The sequence below is a fragment of the Amia ocellicauda genome, chromosome 14 (assembly GCF_036373705.1).
Source record: "Amia ocellicauda isolate fAmiCal2 chromosome 14, fAmiCal2.hap1, whole genome shotgun sequence".
Classification (NCBI taxonomy): domain Eukaryota; kingdom Metazoa; phylum Chordata; class Actinopteri; order Amiiformes; family Amiidae; genus Amia; species Amia ocellicauda.
The window spans coordinates 28033877-28047822 of NC_089863.1; the positions used below are offsets into that span (position 1 = coordinate 28033877).

General features: G+C 48.2%; 3 protein-coding genes across 8 annotated transcripts; 2 read left to right on the forward strand and 1 right to left on the reverse strand.

Annotated features, from left to right (window-relative positions):
* Positions 1-368: 368 nt before the first annotated feature.
* mrpl24 (mitochondrial ribosomal protein L24) lies at positions 369-3561 on the forward strand. Of its 2 annotated transcripts, none has more exons than XM_066721487.1 (6): positions 369-458; positions 862-1039; positions 1155-1250; positions 1861-1964; positions 2493-2623; positions 2984-3561. In XM_066721487.1, the coding sequence occupies exons 2-6, from the start codon at positions 863-865 to the stop codon at positions 3118-3120; spliced, it is 645 nt and encodes a 214-aa protein (XP_066577584.1). In that variant the 5' UTR covers positions 369-458; position 862; the 3' UTR covers positions 3121-3561. The 2 variants fall into 2 exon arrangements, with proteins under 2 accessions (XP_066577584.1, XP_066577585.1); XM_066721488.1 differs by lacking the exon at positions 369-458 and adding an exon at positions 536-765.
* Positions 3562-5148: 1587 nt separating this feature from the next.
* mettl25b (methyltransferase like 25B) lies at positions 5149-9886 on the reverse strand. 3 transcript variants are annotated; one of them, XM_066721482.1, is made up of 9 exons: positions 9771-9886; positions 9184-9314; positions 8677-8798; positions 8046-8244; positions 7744-7806; positions 7392-7529; positions 6200-7251; positions 5856-6040; positions 5149-5657 (listed from the first exon to the last, which is right to left on the reverse strand). In XM_066721482.1, the coding sequence occupies exons 2-9, from the start codon at positions 9304-9306 to the stop codon at positions 5545-5547; spliced, it is 1995 nt and encodes a 664-aa protein (XP_066577579.1). In that variant the 5' UTR covers positions 9307-9314; positions 9771-9886; the 3' UTR covers positions 5149-5544. The 3 variants fall into 3 exon arrangements, with proteins under 3 accessions (XP_066577579.1, XP_066577578.1, XP_066577577.1); XM_066721481.1 differs by having other exon boundaries at positions 9721-9882; XM_066721480.1 differs by having other exon boundaries at positions 9184-9882.
* Positions 9887-9909: 23 nt separating this feature from the next.
* isg20l2 (interferon stimulated exonuclease gene 20-like 2) lies at positions 9910-13946 on the forward strand. Of its 3 annotated transcripts, none has more exons than XM_066721483.1 (5): positions 9912-10053; positions 10398-10487; positions 11154-12218; positions 12462-12662; positions 12842-13946. In XM_066721483.1, the coding sequence occupies exons 3-5, from the start codon at positions 11526-11528 to the stop codon at positions 12953-12955; spliced, it is 1008 nt and encodes a 335-aa protein (XP_066577580.1). In that variant the 5' UTR covers positions 9912-10053; positions 10398-10487; positions 11154-11525; the 3' UTR covers positions 12956-13946. The 3 variants fall into 3 exon arrangements, with proteins under 3 accessions (XP_066577582.1, XP_066577580.1, XP_066577581.1); XM_066721484.1 differs by having other exon boundaries at positions 9923-10053; positions 10401-10487; XM_066721485.1 differs by lacking the exon at positions 10398-10487 and having other exon boundaries at positions 9910-10053.

A 13946-nucleotide genomic window follows, 5' to 3' on the forward strand; every position in this document is an offset into this window, starting at 1 on the left:
CTGAGGACTCAATATCCCAGAATGCACTTCAATCTAACGTTTTTCAAGGACGTTTTGACCGTAGACACAGACTTGTCTATCAGGTTAACTCGACGCTGAGGTATCAGCTTGATCAAAATATAATAAAATAAAAAAACGTTTTAAATGTATTTATCACCGATTCCGATATTTCCACCGCTTCTGTTTTATATGTAGAGGGTCAAAAAATGCTTGACTACAATTCCCAGAGTGCATCGGTTTTCAAATGCTTCCTTGTCAAAGGAGAAACCAAACTTATAAATTGAATGTTTATCAACAGTTGCAATGTTTTATCATATGTACTATGCATTTACGTCCATTAAGCTATAACTAGTAGCTGGAAAAAATACGAAGAACATGATACGTGAAAGTTCACGGGAGTTGAGAGGTCAAAGGTGAACTGGTCGACTACATGCGACATTGAGATCCGCGGAGGAGAGGTAATGCAGTTGAATTTAGTCTTAGCTGCTATAGTGAAACACCCATTGATTTAAATAACAAATGTGATCAGTTTCCGCGACAAAGTTAAACGAGGGGCAATTGGGTATTTAGTCCATTTTTAATGATTTCCTTACAAAATAGAACCATGAACCTCCAGCGTTAAATGCGAATGCACTGCCTTGTCTGCTCTAAAAAATAATCATTTCATTATGAATCAGGAGCACAAATGAAAGATGTGTGTTTAGGAGATTTAAAACCTGCTTATTTCATGCCATTTAGTCCCTTTCCCATGTCGGTACTATAAAGGTAATGGAGAACGTTCCATCCTTTATGTGGTTGTGGAATGTGTTTGATTTACAACAAGCGTTTTCATTGATCTTCTAATTCTTCTTATTGTTCTAGAATGCGGCTTACGGCTTTGTTGGCTATGGCGGCCCGGGTCAGGGTGCCACCGGGCTACCGCTACGGCACCAACCGGCCCTGGACCATCAACGCCCAGAGACAGAACCCCCCGGGCAAGCGGCGCAACAAGGTGTTCCTGGAGCCCGTGGAGGACTGGCATGTGTTCAAAGGGGACACGGTGGGTGCCTCAGTGACTGGCAAGCGAATTCATTCAGTCTCTTTCCATCTCCTCTCTCTCTCTGTCACTCCCTTCTTATGTCTGCCATCTCACACTTGGTCTCTCTCTCTGGCAGGTGGAGGTTTTGGCAGGAAAGGACAGCGGGAAGCAGGGCAAAGTGAGCCAGGTGATCCGAGCCAGGAACTGGGTGCTACTGGAGGGACTCAATGTGGTGAGGAGAATAGAGCCGGGCTGGGGAGGGCAGGAGAGGGGACGGATCTTTCAAGACCTCGACTGCAGAAGACCTTAGAGCAGTGCAGTGCGGGTCTGATTGGACAGATAGTGGGGTTGAAAGGTACCTGTAGTCAAAACGAAGGAGGTGCTCAAATTGTGACCCTGCCAGTGTCGATTCCTTCCAGTCCCGGCACTGGTACTGTTCCCTCGCTATACTCTTGTTAAAGTTCTTCAGATGCGCCGAGATGTCCGGTCCATCGAGTTTGAAGTGACCTATTGTTTCACGGACAGAGAGGGAATATATAGGTGTGATGCGCGACCTGTGGACCACTGGCAGGATGTGTTCGAATGTTTGAGCCCTGCATTCGTTTTGACTGCAGCTCCCCTTGAGTTTAAGTAACTAAGAGGGTTCCAGCTAGAAGGAAGAACCAGGCGATGCTCTAGGACCTCCAGGCAGACCTCCAGACCTCCAACCCCTCGACATGACCAGTATGCTGAGATGGGTTCATTTTGTGATTTTGCAGTGTGAGTTTGTGTGTGCGGGTGTTAGTGAATGTGTGTATGTGCACCATCCTACTGAGAGACTGCCTCTGTCACTTTGTTGGCAGCACTATCGCTACGTCGGCCGATCAGGGGATTACAAGGGGACGTACATGGCCAGCGAAGCCCCCCTATTGCTGAGAGACGTTTCCCTCGTCGACCCCACTGACAGGTGAGTGGAGAGGCTGACCGCTGTTTCCTGTACAAGGCGGGATATCGGTTCAGTTGTTTTTGTCAGAATTGGACCGGAAGTCCAGCGGGGAGGTGCTGTGTGCTGGGAACTGTGGCCTCCAACACTGGCTATTCCTGTCTGGTGCTACATAGAGAGATGCAAAGAGAAGGCACTTGAGAAAATGGCAGTTGGGCAGACAGATGGAAAGAAAGAGGGTGGGGGAAAGATAGAAAGACCAAGACAGGGTACGAGATGGAGAGAGAGAGAGAGAGAGAGAGAGAGAGAGAGAGAGAGAGAGAGAGAGAGAGAGAGCACACAGTGTGCACCAGGGTTAGTACAAATGTGATGCTCCAGGTCATAAAAGCCTCTTCCAATCTCACAGGGAAGAGAAGAGTCTTTGGATCAACTGCATCAATACTGCAGGACAACTTAGTAGTGAACGTACTTGTCCATCTTGCCATTTAATAAAAATTAAACTGGAAGTCAGCCTGGGAAGTGTTTTGATTGCTTGTGTTCCTGTGTGTACAGGAAGCCCACAGAGGTGGAGTGGCGCTTCACGGAGGAGGGCGAGAAAGTGCGTGTGTCTCTCCGGACAGGGCGTGTCATCCCCAAACCAGTGATGCAGCGGCGAGACGGCATCGTGCCGGAGCAGTGGAAAGGTGAGTGGGGGTGGGTGGTTGGCAGTGTCATTCAGTATCCATTTAAGACTGGAGAGGAGTAGTCACTTTGTTACACAACTGCACAGTGGGGGTCTGATACAAGCCACCCAGCCACATTGACGGAGGTCGATTCTTGAAATATTGTAAACATAATAAACGCAAAAGGCCCAGTTCAGCATTGAAACGAGCACGATGGCTCTTATGATCTTGATGTTATTCTGAACTCGGTGGGTAGTGGAATCAGGCGTGTGGAGATGCATAAGAGGCCCCAGCACCTCCTAAAGAGGTGTTTGGCGAGGCTGAACTGAGGCTTACCTGTTGTAGTGTGTCCCGTTGATACGTTTCCGTTGCTCCCCACAGATGGCCCCAAGGACACGTCCCCCGAAGACGCCTTGGAGAAGACCTACGTTGCATCTCTGAAGACTTTTGAGGAGGAGATCATGGAAAAGATGGGCATTGTGGAGCACGGGCGCCCCAAGAAGAGCTTCTGGTACTAAGCAGAGCCGGGGTCCAGAGCTGCAGGCTGAACTTCACCGTGCTGTCTTTGTTTTTGTTTTTTTTGGACTAAAGCCTCATCCTGTTAACTGGTCCCCAGAATAAGAGACAATATTCTTGTTGGCTGGGAGGTTTTAATCGGCTGGATTAGTTGGCAACTTCAGTGTTTTTGGGGTGAAGGTGGAAACTTTTTATTGTAATTATTTAAAATGGCACTGTTCTACAAGCTGGTTATGTGACTCCTATTCCTGCTTATTTCTGCCTGTTAAACAAAGGCGGGGATCCTATGTGAATTACTCGTAACGTGCTCTCGTCTGTCTGTCTCCTTCACCACACTCAGAACTTCGACTGTCTGGCGCTTGTTGATGACATCACTGTATTACAGTGACATTAATAATTTGACTGTTTTACTAAATAATGCAAACATTAAATTCTTAACTCATGTTCAGTTTTCTTCTTGTTAGAGGACACCTTCCACAGATTTGTGGAATATGGCTTTAATTTAATCATTTAATCAGCGGCCAGTGTTTTTTTTTGGGTGGAGAATGTGTCCTCAGAGAGTGATGTTGGAGGTTACGGACTGAAGTTTACAGCTAGGCCATATTATGTCCATTACAGAGATCATGACTGACCATTTCTCGGGGTGCATTTTGGATTGAAAGCCGGTCCCATAGGAACCACAAAATCATGGGTCTGTTTTTCGTAGGTGGGTAACTAGGTATAAACGTGGGATTTCTCATTCTCTGAAGTGAGAATGACCAGGACAACAAGTCCAGCATGTCCAACCTGCTCCCTGGCAGGTTCATTTAAAGTGACCTGGAATCTGAATGGATTTAATCTGCCCAACGATGACACGCGTTCCTAGCAGATCCATTAGATGTGGGATCAATGTTGATAAGGCAAGCTTTTTGGCGAGAAGTAATTCTTAGAGATTAAAGATCCTTTAAATCATACAGATGGATTATTTAGGAGGGCCAATTTCCAGAGGTTGCATGGGATGGGGGGCTGCAGTAGAAAATTAACATCCAATGAAAACTAAATCTGTCCCAAATCATACCTTTTTATTTCCTATACATTTCTGTTAGGGAACATTTATGAACTGTGATTGTTTTTTTATTTTCCCCCAAGTTACATGTACAATTTGTAACAGAAAATGTTCTGAAAGTGTACAAATATAGTAAAGGTTCAGAAAACAGGGGGTTGAATGTTGGCTTTGGAGGGCCGCACCAAACATCCCAGAGGGTCGCATTTGGTCCCCGGGCCGCACTTTGGGAACCCCCGATCCAGTTGATGCATTAGGATTTATCACAAATACCACCTGCTGCAGTCATGCATTGACACAGAGCCACAGACCCTCTGTAGGGCTGCTCTATTATTCCGCTACACTGCGGCAACACCGAAAATTTGAGCAAATCTACAGTGTGCAACGTTGCTCAGAAATGTTTGTCTTATTCTTTTTAAGTACTGTGTAGATAATACACTATTTAGGTTAATTGCATTTATAACATTTATTCAGCCCCCCTCCTTTAATCCCATCATTCAAGCATTCAGAATGATAACCCCTTTGAGTTTCCGATGTGTTGTGGGAATAGGGTGTCATTTTAGAGTGTTGTTAAAACATTGTCAGGGGGATATTTTCTTTAAAAAAGTTTATTGTACCAAATGCATCAGGGATCAGCCTGTGAACAGAAATAAATAATCAGATCCAGTTTAACATTATATGCATGAAACCTTGATATTCCAGTGTAGAGAATGACAACTAAATATAAGCTCACTCACAGCCAGCTTCTTGTACAACAAGCATATTTCCTTCCCCATCTTTAAGGAACTGTAATTCAAATAGACTGTAAGCAAGATCAAACAGTACATGTTCCCACAGCCTAGAAAGAAGGGACCCCAGGACTTCAAATTTGGACAGGAGAGAAAATAAAAAGCTATACAAAACATGAAATAGGGACAACATGTAAGTAATCGTGTAAGGTGAGGAATTTGATTTCACCTACAGATTCCCATAAATAAATCGGCACCACTGTCATTAAAAAAAATAAAATTATTTATTTGGGTTAGTACATTTAAAACTCCTCCTGAGGGACGCCAGAGAGGAAATGTCACTCCAGCCTCCTCTCCATCTCCCCCTGTTGGATCTCTTGACAGAACCAACCCGTGGGGTGTGTATGTTGCCGAAAGCAGAGACTGCCCCAAAAGTCTTGCCACGCTGGCCGACGTGCACAGCGGTCGCAATGGATGCTGGGAGCCGGGGATGCGCAGGGCACTGGCCAGTGAGGGCTTGGGAGGCCAGGCGGGCAGTGGGAGTGGGGTGGCGGAGGCAGGGCGGGGGATGCCAAGTTGTTTCCCCAGTCAAGAACTCTCTGTCGAGTTCCCCACCGCCCCTGAGAATGACGAAAGATGGTGGGATTGCCCCGTTCTCACTGGATGGGGTTGTGTTGGCCACCCTCCTGCCCGGTCTTGGCTGCCAGCAGGACCAGATTGCGGGGGGAGAACTGGGGATCGAAGAGAGGGAGTAACTGGGTAGTCAGACCTAAAGGACACAGATGGAGGGAGGGTGAGAGAAGGCCTGCTCTTCCTGGTAAACTTACTCGAGGCTAGTGCTTTGCTTATGGTGCGTTACCACAGGCACGCTCCGTCCTGGGACTACTGTATCTTCTGTCTTTCTCCTTTGAAGCTGAATTGTCACTTACTTACTGTAATTCAACTTCACTACACCTCTTTTACTCACCTTTCTCCTGGAGAAACAGGATTCTGTCCAGTAACACCAGTGTCTCTATGACTGGTGCCAGGAGCAGCGCCAGGCTGAAATAGGCCACTACCCTGCCCTGCTGGCACAGCATGGCATCCAGGCCGGCGTGGTCCAGCGGGAGGTCAGGGGACAGACCCACACGCTGCAGACCCAGACGGGCATACCTGCAGGCAGAAAGACCAATCAGAGTCCAATTCTAAAAAGGCCATTAACATGCCAGGTATAGATACCCTTTTCTAGACTTTTTCGTCCCTGTGAATTGTCCCCAAGTGTAAACCTCCCTTCTCTTCAGTGTCCGCTCCCCCCCCCGGTGTGGTACTCACTCAACAAAAGGCAGCTCGTGAGCCTTCTTGATGGTCTGGATGCCAGCTCTGCGCAGGCCTGGCGCTGCCCGCCGGATCACCGTCTCCAGGGCGGCTCGGTAGCAGTGAGACTTCAGGAGCCCGCTCTGAGTGCGCAGCCTCTGGGCATAATCCTCCAGGGCGTGACACGCCCCCTCCCGTGCCTTATAGGAGAGCTGGTGCCCGGCCAAGCCCTGCACCCAGGAGCTCATTGGATAACCAAACCCTGTGCCCTCACCCTGCCCCTTGTGGACAGAGTCAGACAGGGCTAGGACACCGGGAGGGGTGGGGTTGTCTGGGGTGGTGAGCTTCATGTAGCAGCAGGCCACGGAGGTGATGCCCCTGACTTGTGGGCAGCTGGCAAAGTGGCGCAGGAGGGTGGCACTCAGGTCTCCGCAAGCGTGTAGGCCAGTGAGGATAAACCCCACCCCTTGTTGGTGCCCGTTTGCCTGCCCCGCTGTGCCTGAGCTGGAGTGCACTGTTGGAGTTAAGCCACAGCACAGATCTTTAACGGGTCCAGCCGTGTCTTTGAATCCGTTATTGGCCATCTTGTTTTGCTTGAACTGTGCTGCTGAAGACTTTGTCGGCGTCAAGCCAGAGTTGGACTGTTCCATGTCTTCTGTGCAGCAGTTCTGAGAGCAGTCAGGGCTCGGCTCTGTCGAGTCGCACATCTGATGGGGTTGAGTCCGGTGCTGCCAGGATCTGCAGTTCAAGCCTTGTGCGTGTGCTGTGTGTCCTGTCCCACGCTGTGGGAAGTCCAACTCCGTTCTGCCACAACTTGAGCAGCTGCTTGGCCCCTTCCGGTGGACAGGCTGGCACTGACAGTTGAGCTCCTGGTGTGGGTTTGACATTGATTCCCCTTGCCCTCTTCTGTCAACCTGCCCTTTTGCCCCATCTAGCCCGTTCTCCTCCTCCTCCCTCCTCTGCACCAGAAGCTTGGTAAATTCCTCCCATGACGCCCTGGGGTTGACCCAACCTGTTACGTGACGGGGAGAGGGGCCTATGACAGACAGAGAGCGAACCGCTGTCCCGTTCTGCAAAAGCAGGGAAAGCAACCGTGAAGCACTACAGCTTAATCTGACTTCAGGGAAGGGCAGGACAAAAATAATACTACCTACCAACTACCAAGTATACACCCTAGCCTATCTCCGGCATCCTGCCCCCTCCCTCTCACCTTCCTCTGGCTCTCCTTGTGCAACGTGCACAGCAGCTGTTCATCAAACTTGGACGCCATGGACACGAGGGCGGGGTCAGCTTCGATCCCGGTGACCGATAGGCCGAGGCCAAATGACAGGAAACGAGTCAGGTGACCCTGCCGAAGGGGGACAGACACTGTTGGTGATTGATTGATTTTTATCCGCCAGGTAATCTCAAGGCATGTGTGCTCTTAGGAAGGATGCTCTTTTCTGGCTGAGAGTCCTCATTGACAAATCTATGTCCACAGAATGCAGACTTATGAATGTATAAACTCTCGAGGTGCAGGCTAGGTCAGTGGGTGTCTGTATGGGCACTGCTTAGCCAGTTACCTGTCCTGACCCCACATCCACCAGGGTGTCACAGCCAGTCAGGTCACAGAGCTTCTTCACCACCTGTGGGAGAGACAGAGAGGGGGACTGGTCAGGCTTAAGATCCACACACTTTATTAGCCCTTTGTTCACCAACTTTAGTCCTGTTATTTCTCAATCAGACTCAACCCCGCGGAATAAATGCCTTAAAATATATATTAAAGACTGATCGGCTGTGGCACAATAGTATTGGACACATGCTTATAAGGAACTGAACCCGGAGTTCACCCCCCCCAACCCCGGTCCCGGTTTTGGCACCGTACCGGTCCGAGTCGCCGAATCTCGTGCTGTTTCTTGGGCTTGACATGTTTGCGGAAGATGTGGCCCAGCAGGGAGCTCTGGCACTGGTTCTCCTGGAACTCTGCTGGCACAGCATCCGGTCCGCACAGCATCCTGGGAAAGGCCAGTGCGTGCGCTGTGGCTCGAAAGGCCAGCAGCGAGAGCGGCCACACCGACGCATAGCTGGAAACAGACGTCAAGGGACATGGTGGATATTTAATTTCACATTATACTCCACCTTGGCTTACAGCATCCGTTCTTCCACAGCCCACAGACCTCATGGGCTTCTCTTTCTTGCATGTGGCTACCACCTGCTCACATCTTTAAATGTCAAAATCCAAAAGCTGCTATGTGCGGCATACCGAAGCTGACGAGCGAAGACTGAACCCCCTGTCATTTCATAACCAAAACTTGGATCACCCATTATTTTCTAATTGTCTTGCAGTATTTGAACTCCAGAAAGGGGGGAACATGAGCAGACTCTTCACTTTTAGCCCTTACTAACAAAAACAAATAAGAAGAAACAACTTCCAGAATCAGGAATCAGGTGTTTCCCCCCTCCACCCCAGCCCCATTAACAGGTTTTGCACCAGTGGCCAAATTAGGTGCACTTACCTCCTTCCATTTTTGGGGGCACTGTCTAGTAGGAGGTCTGCTATCTGAGGGGGTGACAGGTCACTGAGGGCCTCCTGCCAGCCAGGGGGCAGGGTCTCCCACAACCCCTCTGTGAAAAACTCCTGCAAGGAGTGAGAGAGGAGATGAGATGCATCCTCAACAAAGGGTATTGGAGAGGTTTTATGTTTGACCATCGGGCCAACTTTAGACCATAAATAAACCATGGTCTATCACAGTAAGCGTGCTTAAGAAGTATTCTCATAGTAAACTATGAACATGGTCCACTGAATGCATAAGAAAACAAAAAACCAAAAAACTGACAAAACACTATATCATGGTAAATGGATAGAATAAACATGTTAACAGTACACAAATCCTAAATTTATCAGGGTAGACACTCTGCAAGCTGATTCTAGTAACCATGGTCTCCAACGCCCCTCTGCCCCGGGTGGCCTTCAAGTTGAGTAAGGCTGGAGACCCCTGTCCTGTGTGTGGCACTGGACTTACAATGACGTAGGAGTCGCTGATGTGTCTGTACCGGGACAGGAAGGAGCAGATGCTGACTGCCAGCTCTTTCTGCTGCTCGAAAGGGAAGTTTTGGGAGCCCATCAGGAGCCCTGGTCTGGCCATCTGTGATCCTGATGTATAGCCATAAAGTAGAGGGACAGGTCACACACACACACACACATTGCACAAAACCGAGGGGATTCTTACTGCTCAGGTCAGGCTGAGGCACATACCTGGCTGTTCAGAGCATCACAATGGCTGTGGTGCACCCACCCTGCTTTAACTGTGTGTCTGTAGTCGGCCAGTTAAGGAGCCGTCTGAGATCAAATCTCAAATATATATGTGTGTTGTATGTACAGTATATATATGCATGTGCTGTGTATATAGACATATAATATAAAGCACAACAGAAAACATTTAACTTTCTCCCAGGATGGTATTTGAAACCCATTGGAAACAACATTATTAGCACGCACACACACATATCCTACTCTAAATGTGTGCTACATAATAAAACACATGCACACATTACGATACCTTTCTCGGTTAGATGTACATTTGACGGAGTTTCTTTTGTGTCATGTTACCTTTTTATAGGGAAACCCAATTCCTACATGTATCGCTCGGTTTATATTAACAAATACTATATTAAAAAATATTCTAAAACATGATTTGTTTTCCTCCTGCTTGGAGACCCAAACAGGAAGCAATTCTCACAACCTCCCTCAACCCGGAAGTGATCTGTTGTTGGGTCCAAGTGTGTGGGGAGCACGTTTCTGGTTTATGTTCAGAAACGTATCTTGATATGAAGAAATAATAACCTCAATTACACACCTCTTCCTTCCTGCTCCGTGTAAGCGAAGACAAAAGGTAATTAAAAAAAACAAAAATGGCTTTAATGGCTAATTCTTGTTAGCATGCGTCTGCAATATTTTGCGAACAGGCATAACAACACAAACCTGCATCTGTCGTCATTTCTTACTGTATAGATTTATTTGTAAAACCAAAAAGTGAGGCCAGTTTACCTGTTAAGCTAGTTATTCTCAGCACTTTAAAGAACATGCCATCTCTGGCCTTTTTGTGTTTTTTGTGTATCGTCTCTAAACAGGTTTTTGGGACGTTTGGCAAGAAATCCTATAAACTTCCCTTTCGACGGGGGCTGTGAAGTAATAATGCTTAAATGATATTGAAATATCGTATGGTTTGCTTTGCAGCAGAAAGTGACGTGTCGATGACGTCACCTTAAACGCACAAAAACAGTTTGCACTTTGAAGTGACGAATGAGTGTCAGAGATGTAAGGCAGGTCAGTACAACCCAGCTAGTCGTGGACATCTGCGTCCATGCTGATCGTTTCCCTGTACCTCCTGTGCAGTCCTGTTCTCCTTTTCAGCAATGCCAGTCGCTTTTAATGATGTTGTTAACCTGCTGAATTAAACTGGATGCATTTCATACTTTTCTCCAGGCAGCCAATTTGTCACAGGAAAATATATTAAGACCTTTTCAAAAACGTTTCTGTCAAGCCTGCATGCTTGAGTGGGCAAATGAATAGATGCATTCTGCCCTGAAGAGCTCCAGGTATTGATTTTGAGACTGGTGTTTCATTTAATATGGGCAGTCCAAAACAAAAGCAGGCATTTTACTTTACTGTGGATCACACACATCTAGCTTGCTCTTGAACAATCAAGATCAAGACAAACAAGTGGCTGGTTTTATTATTTGCGTCTGCCAGGTGAGATTTATAGTTGTGTTCATCAAAGCAAAATTATATTTCTCCCTTTGTATTAAACCTCACTGTGTTAAACCTAATAGATGGGAGGTTTAATTTGGGAAAATTTAAATCTGACAGATGGAATATATTGCATCTGATGCTTCTATGTGTTTTTTCTTCTGAACATTTCCAGTATAAAACGCTCCCTAAAACCTTTAGTAATTGAATGTGATCAACGCTCTCTCCTCTCCCTGGTTTTAGATGGATCTGTGCGCGTTTCCAAATGCTGCTCGTCAAACTGAGGATTGGAGGAGTTTTGCCCGGAAAACCATGGCATCCCAACGGAACTTTACCTCCTAAGTCATTTTAATTTTTTTATTTTGTATTTCCTGCCCCCTGAGAAGGTAAAAAAAAACAACAACATTTTAACCCCTAGGCTCTCCTCGGATTTTCATGTCACAGCCAAGAATTCGTGCCCTCTCTCCTGATGGTACTAGGCCTCCGTCTTCTGTTTTCTCCTGGGATAGATTGTAGTGGTTCTTCCCCCTCCTTGGTACGGCTGAGAGGAAAACCACCAGATTTTTAAGTCCTGAAAGAAACTTCAGTGCCCTACACCCCTCCCCTTATCGCACAATGTCAGAAATGATTCTTAACCTGGATTTTTCCTGCGGGGGGTCCGTGGGTGGCAGGTCCAGCCAGTCCTCTGGCAACATAAAACACAGCAAGTTTGTGAAGAGACGCCGATTCCTGGAAAGAAAAGGCCTCCTTCATGACAAGCAGCTTCCCAAGCAGAAGCTGGGGCAGGAGCAAGCAAAGAGGCAGAGGCAGGGGCAAGGTGGAGGGCAAGGGCAGGGGCACAGACCCCCACAAAATTTGCCACCTAAAACCTCCCAGCCTTGGCCAAACGGGGTCCAACGCACTTTTGCACGCAACCAGCCCCCGACTGGGCCCCCAGCTTCCTCCACCACCAGCCCCCTGCCCCCCAAAGCTTCCTCCCATTCCCAGGGTCGCCCCCTTCCGCCCGCCCGCTCTCACCCCCCACCCATAGTGCAGCCCGCCCAGCTCCTGAGCGAGTTCCAGAGTGGCCTGCCGTCCTCACCTAAGCCCTTTAGGTTCCTGGCCATCGACTGCGAGATGGTGGGCACGGGGCCCAAGGGCCGGCAAAGCGAGCTGGCACGCTGCAGCATTGTGGGGTATGACGGCGACGTGGTCTACGATGAGTACATCCTGCCCACCAACCCCGTCACCGACTACCGCACCCGCTGGAGTGGCATAAGCCGGCAGCACCTGCGCCACGCCACGCCCTTCCGGGACGCCAAGAAAGAGGTGAGAGTGAGTGAGTGAGTGAGTGAGGGAGGGAGGGAGGGAGGGAGGGAGAGAGTGAAGGGCAGAAAGGGAGGTGGCAGCTGGAATTGTTCATCACCCAACCAACCAATCAGTTGGTCATGTTTCAGTGGAAGGGCCTTTTGACAGGGAAACGACCAATCCATGGTTTGGGGAGGGGGGTTGCTTGAACAGTTGAAGTGCCTCTTGCCCCCCTCCCAGAAACCTCTCCCTCTCTTCCCTCAGATCCTGAAGATCCTGTCTGGGAAGGTGGTGGTGGGCCATGCCATCCACAATGACTTCAAAGCCCTCAACTACTTCCACCCGCCGGCGCTCACCCGAGACACCTCCCGCATCCCCCTCCTCAACCTGAAGGCCGGCATCCCCGAGAAAGAGCCCGCCTCCCTCAAGCGGCTCACCAAGGCCATCTTCAGCAAGGACATCCAGGTGAGAGGGGCTCGGGACCTAGAGCTGGGGTGGGGATGGCGAGGGATGTAGGTATTGAGCTATTCTCCCCAGCGTGCATCCGAATTCAAACCCACATTGTCTCCATAATCCAATCCCACAATGCACTGCTGTGTTATAAGCCATAATTGACAGCAGGCCGTTTCCTTTGCCTTCCTCAGGTGGGCAGGAAAGGCCACTCGTCGGTGGAGGATGCCAAGGCCACCATGGAGCTGTACAAAGTGGTGGAGGTGGAGTGGGAGAGGAGTTTGGCCTCAAAGCCTGCCCCCCAGTGAGAATGAATTGGGGCTGAGGGTTGTAAAAGGAGCAGAGTGGACTCTTTAAGTTCTAGCATTTTTTTATTAGATTTTTTAACAAAAGACCACTTCTCCCCTCCAGTTTCTTCTACAGATTGGCTTAAAAATATGCAATTGACGGTATTTTTTACTCCCCTTACCAGCAGACCACTCTTCAATTACACGTGTCCACAGCGGAAACAAAGCTGTACCTCCCTTTCCGCCATCCCTTAAGTGGGTTGGACAGGATACTTGAACCAGAAAGCGTGCTTGGTGTTTTACACAGCGCCTATATCCATAACACATGAGTGACGTGACCCAGGTTTGCGCCACCCTTCAGCAAACACTCCAGAGCTAAAACAGTACAGCTGGGTGGAGAGACAGGGACGTTTGGATTTTTTTGTGCAAATTCGGACACTCAAGCACAAGAGGGCGCCACAGGTCAGCTCTTCAGAACTTGCAGAGAAATTAAGGAAGTGGAAGGTGAATTTGTAGGACCTGTGATTTTCTACCGGCTTTTTAAACTATGATACAGACTTTTTTTACTTGGGTTTTTACTCCAGCCTCCGAGACCATTGCGAAAGCCTCCACAGAATCCCCAGAGGACGGCTTGTCTTGATGCTGGTTGGAGCCTGTTTGTCCTGTCTGCAATACCGGAATGCTAATCAAAATGCAATTGGTTTCGAATTTGATGACATCATACCTCAATACTGACTGAATCTGAGCGCTGCTAAAAACTATGGATATCTAGGATCCCCAAGCTCATTTTTTGTTGTTGATTTGTTGTTGTTGCTAAGGGGATACATTTAAAAAAAAAAACGTGCTTTCTCCATGTCTTAAGATCTGTCTATGACAAATATTACAATGTTCTAGTTCTGTGTTCTAGAACAGGGTTCTTTCTGGTGTTCAAAATCAACAGGATGCTGACGTAATGTTTGGGAAATGTACTGGTGCAGGAAGAAAAAAAATTATAATACAGATGTTTCATGTA

Excerpts from the sequence above, each read along its gene's own strand:
- mrpl24 (XM_066721487.1), top strand. The coding sequence starts at position 863 with ATGCGGCTTACGGCTTTGTTGGCTATGGCGGCCCGGGTCAGGGTGCCA. Across the intron at positions 1,965-2,492 it reads CTCGTCGACCCCACTGACAG|GAAGCCCACAGAGGTGGAGT; the intron begins GTGAGTGGAGAG and ends CTGTGTGTACAG. Across the intron at positions 2,624-2,983 it reads CGTGCCGGAGCAGTGGAAAG|ATGGCCCCAAGGACACGTCC; the intron begins GTGAGTGGGGGT and ends TGCTCCCCACAG.
- mettl25b (XM_066721482.1), bottom strand. The coding sequence starts at position 9,306 with ATGGCCAGACCAGGGCTCCTGATGGGCTCCCAAAACTTCCCTTTCGAG. Across the intron at positions 8,799-9,183 it reads TCAGCGACTCCTACGTCATT|GAGTTTTTCACAGAGGGGTT; the intron begins GTAAGTCCAGTG and ends CACTCCTTGCAG. Across the intron at positions 7,530-7,743 it reads TGGATGTGGGGTCAGGACAG|GGTCACCTGACTCGTTTCCT; the intron begins GTAACTGGCTAA and ends CCCCTTCGGCAG.
- isg20l2 (XM_066721485.1), top strand. The coding sequence starts at position 11,526 with ATGTCAGAAATGATTCTTAACCTGGATTTTTCCTGCGGGGGGTCCGTG. Across the intron at positions 12,219-12,461 it reads TCCGGGACGCCAAGAAAGAG|ATCCTGAAGATCCTGTCTGG; the intron begins GTGAGAGTGAGT and ends CTCTTCCCTCAG. Across the intron at positions 12,663-12,841 it reads TCTTCAGCAAGGACATCCAG|GTGGGCAGGAAAGGCCACTC; the intron begins GTGAGAGGGGCT and ends TGCCTTCCTCAG.